The sequence below is a fragment of the Priapulus caudatus genome, unplaced genomic scaffold (assembly GCF_000485595.1).
Source record: "Priapulus caudatus unplaced genomic scaffold, Priapulus_caudatus-5.0.1 Scaffold3862, whole genome shotgun sequence".
Classification (NCBI taxonomy): Eukaryota; Metazoa; Priapulida; class Priapulimorpha; order Priapulimorphida; family Priapulidae; genus Priapulus; species Priapulus caudatus.
Window position 1 is genome coordinate 3,990 of NW_014580923.1, and position 7,025 is coordinate 11,014.

Genomic DNA, 7,025 nt, shown 5'->3' on the forward strand with positions numbered 1-7,025 from the left:
ACGGTGACTCAAAGCGTCGAAAGGATATAGTAAGCTATGCGATGAGGAGGGCGAGACGCCTATAGCCGCGCTTCAAAGTATGACTCAGATGTTGCAATTTAGGGAAGCCGCATTCCAGCGTGTTTTATCCCTACCAACAGAGGCTGCTACGGCACAAAACTCACCATAGTACGTAAAAGTGACGAACGAGCCAATTTCGTCACTCGGCGCGTCATTTTTGAGTCATTTCCGAGTCACGATTGCCGATATGCCATTGGGTCGATACCACGACAGCAAAACCACGAATTCTTCAAATTTTTTATTAAACAAAGAGTTGGCTATGGATATGTGTTTACGATATAGCTTATAGCCGGTCTTATCTGTATTTTATGTTTTAGTGTTTGTTTGTATAGTATTTCTTTTGATTAACCGATGATTAACGTCTTTTAAGTGGTAAGAGGTAACCTTGATTGCCATCCTTCCCTAGCCTTTCCATGCCGATTCGAGTTGAGTCACCGTTGCAGACTGTCGACCCCTTCCTGTGATACGGAAAATGAGACGTCATTTTTACTAGACAGCTGCAGATCCCCCTCAACTCGTTTCAAACCCGGACTTTCCATCCCTTCTCTACCCCAAGGATTTACCATCGCTATATCACACGTAAACGCGGTCGGTGCATGCCGGGCTTGTAAAATTACAGCATAGAGCACACCTACTAACATGTATTATGGCACTGTTTGATGTTTGCAAGCTTAGACTAACATTTTTAACTTTTAATTTGTTTAATGCATAACTGTATTTTTTTTCGCGAGGACACGAATCTTGTTGAGAGAAGGAAGAATTGTTGTATTGTGTCTACGCGTACATTGGGCGTAGTAATTAACCGGTAGCGCTTATAGCCAGGCGAGGCGGTGGGACTAATTGTCCTGTTCGTGTTGTTTTTGTAATGACACGGGACGCGCCTCCTAGCCGCAAGATCCGGTCGATAATTGAACCGGTTGGATCCAAATGTCGCCGGACCATTTTGGAAATGGTATAAATAGAGACTCGGAGAGAGAGAAAAAAAAGAGAATAAGAACAGAGTTACCTACGAGGAGACGTACGTGAGTCATATACGATGTAGAGAGCCAGAGAGGACAGACGCCAGGTGGGTTCCAATATGGACGAAACCTAGGCTGTCGTATGGAGTATATGTATGTAAATATTTTGCATGTGTTCGAGTGACTAAATAAATCAGTCTTCAATAACAACCTGCTACGATGGATCATCTCTCTACTGGTTATCACACGACTACGCTGCTACTCCACGCTGTCGACGCTACAGATCCTACACGGAGATAAACAACTTTTCGCAGTACAATAGAAGCCCTGCTTGCACGCTACTCACTTGCAATCGTAGTAAGAGATGCGGTTGTAAGCATTCCTCCCCACGTCCTTTTCCCCACGTGGACGGTGACGAGGGAGAGTAGTCGACGCAGGTCAATGCGCTGGGTTTTCGTCCGCGAGAAATGTGTAACCTCGGCGAGCTGGTCATATCATATGATCACTCGTTTCGGCGAGTCCGGCGCATATTCGGTGGTATATAAAACCCCAGTACGTCTGGAGGTAGAAATCACTGTTCGACGAGTAACCATGTCAAATGAGAGCGGAATGAACTTGTACTATGAACAAGCGCTAGCCGCATATAGTAGTAGCTACATGCGACTGTGGGAGAGAGATGCATGATGTAGTGAGACGCCGAACCATGCGAGACGTGCACGTAGCACATCATGATATCTAGCGGCTATGTTGGCGGATGAATGGTCCGATACAGTGGCACGAGACCTGTTACGTTACGGGATGACTAAGTGGACGGTCCGCCGAGTTGTCAGAAGACCTGTCCTTTCACGTCACGTGACGTCGCGTGTCGACAACATACGCGCTTGTCGCCTACAGTCACAGCACAAAATGGAAGAATCGTTGCTACTATGCTTCCCTTATACTCACCCACAGCCGTTCAAGCTCGACGGTTGGTGTATTAGTGAAAAGGTGGTAGAGAAGCATGGTGTAACGTCATCACGATAGCGCCCTCTAGCACACTGTTAAGAATGAAATTCTAACAGTGATGCAGGTAATTACTATCGTCAGCGTCGGCGAACAACAGCCGCACTCGGAAAGTGGGGAGCAAAAGCTTCACGGTTCTGACCGCCCTCTACTAGAGTCGAACTCGCGACCTCTAGTAGGCAGCAGGGGTTTCCGTAGGAGTTCGTGTTTGAGCACGAAAGTCCCTTCACCACGGAGACTGCACCATCAGCGAAGCGAGCTTTTCTACTTGTGCGCGCGTCACTGACGCACGATACAATTAAAAAGAGGATGTAGCGAAAAGTAGCCCTGGCATTCGAACCTCGAATTCTCAGTTGCGAAATTTGCACGCTATGAGTGTAGCTATCACGCACAGTTGAAGTATGAACATCTGTGACAGGTAGTGCACCTGTACTAGTGACGCGAGACGTCCAGATGACCTCATACTAAACTATGGTCGTGCTGCTGCATCTTACCATAGGCGTATATACGTAGAGATACGAGCTATTCTCCCGTATATAGCGTCAGAGGACGACGACACACTGATGTAGATTGAGCGCTGACACGGGCTGTCAACTCATCTATGATGATGTGGGTATTAGAATGAGAAGGAACAGTATTCGCTGTGGCGTTGCCAAGGTTTATTGTAAATAGGCGAATCCCTTCTGGCGTTCATACACACATTAACATCAGTTAAAGATATCCACGAGAGATTAACAGTAGTAGAGAAACGATGTACTAGCATTCCCGCGCATGTATATCGCGCCCTCCTATTTGTTCGCGCTTGGAGTGTTTGCGAAAACACGGAAAATCTCTGTTATAATCTTATAATGATTTATTAGCAGAGCGGCAGTGAGATAACCTCGGAGTATAGTGGCGTACGGGCCACGCCGACTCTCAGGAGGTATCATTGTCGGGCACTGCATAGTCGAGTAGTAGGATGTGGCAAGGGACTCCACATCTCTTCCTATGAAGCCGTATTACGGTAAGGCATCTCGCCGTATGGCGATACCTCGAGACCCTTGCTTCGGTAAGCACCGCAGATAGTGATGCGCTGCTGGTGGAGGGGCATCCGAATGTTCGTTAGCTGTCACCCCAAGGATGACCTTGCGGCAAGAGTCCTAAGAGAGAAAGGGAAGGCAACAACACTTCGGCTGCCATAGCCTCATATCCCGCATCCTATCGTCCTGTCCGCGTGTCTCAGCATCCCAGGTCGATGTACAGCATCCCTGGTGGCTATGACAGCGATCACGTGATTCCACGCCGGTTGTATGAAAGGAAACCTGTGGGGTGATGTGTGGCTTTGTCATGTGATGTGCGCTGACATGAAACATGACTGATTCACGCCGTCTCTCGTGAGGCATGATGGGCAGGTAAGAAGCCCTACCCACGCTGAGCTTGTAGTATAAATGCTGGGCTCTGCTCTCAGTAAGGCAGAGAGAGAGAGGGAATAGTATACGATCTGGAGCGACCGAGACGGGTCAAGCCAGCACTGCAGCCACAAGCAGGAGTGCCTCATCTTCACGAATCACGTAAGCATACCAGTATCTAGTTAACCCCTGCACAGGGCAAGCAACTCACTACAGGGTGTTAGTATGTACTGTTTAGCTGTTCGGTTCATCATGTATATTTCTACACCCCAGCGACAATGCTGTGTGGGATTCTGTGCACCATCTTTTAGTTCACCTTAGTCTGTTGACTAAGGCCGAATAAAAGCCCCGGGCCTATTCCCGGCGTGAACACTTTTATCAGCTTGTTCTGGTTTTTACGTGTTGCTATTTCTTGCTGTTGACTCTTACACTACAATCCAGTGGTCGAACCTTCATTCGTCGTCACAACTAGACGTAAAATCGTTGCATATATATATATATATATATGATAATATTAACCATCACCAAATGATTAACGAAAACAATCACAACAGCATGTATAGGCTTCAGAAATTACATTTTTTCGGGAGATGGTATGCTCGTAAACATGTAGATAGAAAAAGTAATGGCTGACAAAATAGTTAGTAGTAAGAATAGTCTATCTAGAATGTTAGCCAAAGTTTTCCAGTCCTTTTGTATGCTATTCGCGACTAGGCGCTTTTCATGGGAACATATAAAGGCGGTTACTTCTACAAGGGCGTCGATTTTCTCTTTTATTCTTCGGTTTTCATCTAGATCTCTTGCAGTAGACGCGATTGCTATGGGGGTGGCATCTGTCCGATTTCTCGCCTGTGTATCTGCCTAAAATACAAATACAGATACAAGCGCAATCACAAATACAATTACAAACGCAGACACAAATACAAATGCAGATGCAAACGCAATTACAAATACAAGTACAAACGCAAACGCAGATACAAATACAAATACAATTAGTGGTTATACAGTGCATTCATGTAACCAATAAAAATGTTAGTACACAAGAATGTTCCTGTAAGTGTGACATTGATATCGCACCTGTTCACAATAGTATGAACTCGTAGACTGTCCAGACATCTTCCGTGATACACACGCCCCTCTCTCAGTAGACGCGGTCGCTGAGCGAATCAAACCGACCGTATTCCTCGACTGTGTGGGAGCAATAAAAAATAATTACGTTACAGATGATCGAGTGCAATCATGTAAGCGATAAATATTAGGAACGTAACCTTATCTACAAATATGATACTCGTGACATTCCCGCTCACAGCAATATTACTGCTTTTTATTTCTATTTAATCCACACGTGTTTTAATTCAGTGTATTAATAATTGAGCAATTTTGTGTTGATATTGGACTATCCACTAAAAGTAATTTTAAAATACAATTAAATTAATTTTAATGTCTTTTTACCATCACATCTTCGTTTGCTGATTGTTCCTTGTCACGTGGAATATAGACGAGCAGAAATTTAGCCACGTGGCTAAAGAAGATTTTCCGAATTCTGGGTGAAATAGCCACTTCAGAATTAGCCTTGGCAGCCACGCAGACGTTTACGACTGTCAGTATTGTGGCGGTTGAAATAGTTACCATCAGTCCTCCGTAATACTTCACTGTAAGATTTCAAAACGCAAGAACAAATAAAAGATCTGGCGACGTCATATTTGTTCTTGTGCGAGACCAACACTCGTAGCAGTAGGACGTATAAAAATATTAACGTAATGTGCTTGTATAAGATAGTGCCAAAATAACGGGGTTCGGCTCCTTTAATTGTTTAACTTTTTGCCCGATAATGAGGGTGAGAGTGCAAGCACCATATTATCATTCATATAAAAGGAAACGAGGAATGTAATATTTTGCTACTTTGCCACGTATAACTATCCCATTAAACAACAGCAACCGATACTATTATCTTAATTCAATGCTGCTCAAAAAGATATTTGTTACGATATAGAAGTTTAGCGACGTGTTTGAACTGAAAATGTGAGTTAATTCTCACAGTTAGTAACAGTTATAGCCAGAGTAGGTTTTTAATCCGAATCAATCGGAATTCGGAGGAAGGTGGGTTTCTTGGATTGGAATATGACTTATACAGAAATAATTTAATAAATTCATAATTATTTCCATCATATAAAGAGCGTATTAAGAAGGCCTTCTTAATACGCTCTTGATCCTATATATATATATGAGATACATTCCGGTTTGGGGCTGAAAGCAATGTACGTGAAGTAAACAACAAAACCAATAATATTAAAAGGCCAAAACGTAAAAATCGCGTAGTTAAAGGAACTGAAATCGGCATTGATGAACCTTCTGCTACTCTCATTTTGGGTTAGAACACCGTCCATTAATGATCAACAGGACCTGCTAATTAGGACGCTTTAACGGACGGCCTACCCCACATATTACAATATTTAGCGGCATGGATAAACTATAGTAGCACGCTCACACGCGAACCAGTAGTTTTGGTGTATATGAATCGGATGTAAGTGCACTCGCAGCTGCTGAAATGAATATTTTGTCCTTATAATTTGTACGAAATACAATGATCACCTATGAGCGGCACCGTGTCCGATGTCTTCGGCATTCCATCGGCAACCATCATCATCAGTACGGTCATTGACAGCAGCGTCGTCATGCCTAAAGTGACGCACTCCTCGCGCTCAAAGCGGTCGTTCTGCGGACTGAAGAATCCGATTAGGGCCACCAGCGTGATGATGGCACTCGGAGCGATCAAATAGAACACGTAGAACAGAGGCTTTCGTCGGATGGTCACGTACACGTATACGTGCGCGTAGTTCTGCTCGCAGCACGAGTACTTGATGCTCTTTCGCACCATCTTCGATTTCGTAATGACCCATTCCTCGTGGTCGACGAACGAGGACAGATCGAGGTCGTTTGCCGCCGGAAAGAGATCTATCTCCGCACCGCTGTGCGACCAGGAAAGGAATCGAAGCTCGCATGTGTGCTTATCAAACGGAAAGTAGTCAACTTCGAGGGGACAGGAGCTTTCGAGCATAGCTGGATACATGTACACGGCATCACCCGTCGACGTAAATCTCACGCGGTCCGTTTCCGGGATATCTTTATTTGTCGGAACCACGCTGCGAAAATTAATTCCGTATAATGTTTAGACATGCATCCTATATTCTATAATGCAATCGATAACAGTATATGTGTTAATAACGCATTCGTAACGCGTTAATAAGCATGTACGCGTGCTACAATGCGTCTGAGATGTTCGTATCGCACTTAAACTTCAGTTACGTTACGTTTCATATGATATGCTACATTTTACATACGCAACAACCTGCACAAAGCTAGTACATTAACGACCTGATATAAATTGTAAGCAAGTAATTACCTTATTTTATTAGTTATAGCACGCATTTTATTTCTCAGGTAAAAAAACTATAATGTTGTGCGGTGTAACGTACAGTATTACAACTAAGATTTTTAGCTACGGTACGGTATACTATACGACTCGGCAGAATCGCCTACAGTGTATAATGACTATAATAAGCGTGTTGGCTAGGGACAGCGCAGCGTCTTGCCACATTTGCACACGCTGGTTTGA

At 44.1% G+C, this 7,025-nt stretch overlaps 1 protein-coding gene across 1 annotated transcript; it reads right to left on the minus strand.

Annotated features, from left to right (window-relative positions):
• Window positions 1–3,969: 3,969 nt before the first annotated feature.
• Window positions 3,970–6,552, minus strand: LOC106819626 (acetylcholine receptor subunit alpha-type des-2-like; the record flags this gene model as incomplete). The annotated part of the gene is made up of 4 exons (XM_014824233.1): window positions 3,970–4,270; window positions 4,487–4,597; window positions 4,862–5,061; window positions 6,002–6,552. Coding segments are annotated over 4 exons (1,150 nt in total), but the record flags the coding sequence as incomplete, so codon positions are not given.
• Window positions 6,553–7,025: the final 473 nt, after the last annotated feature.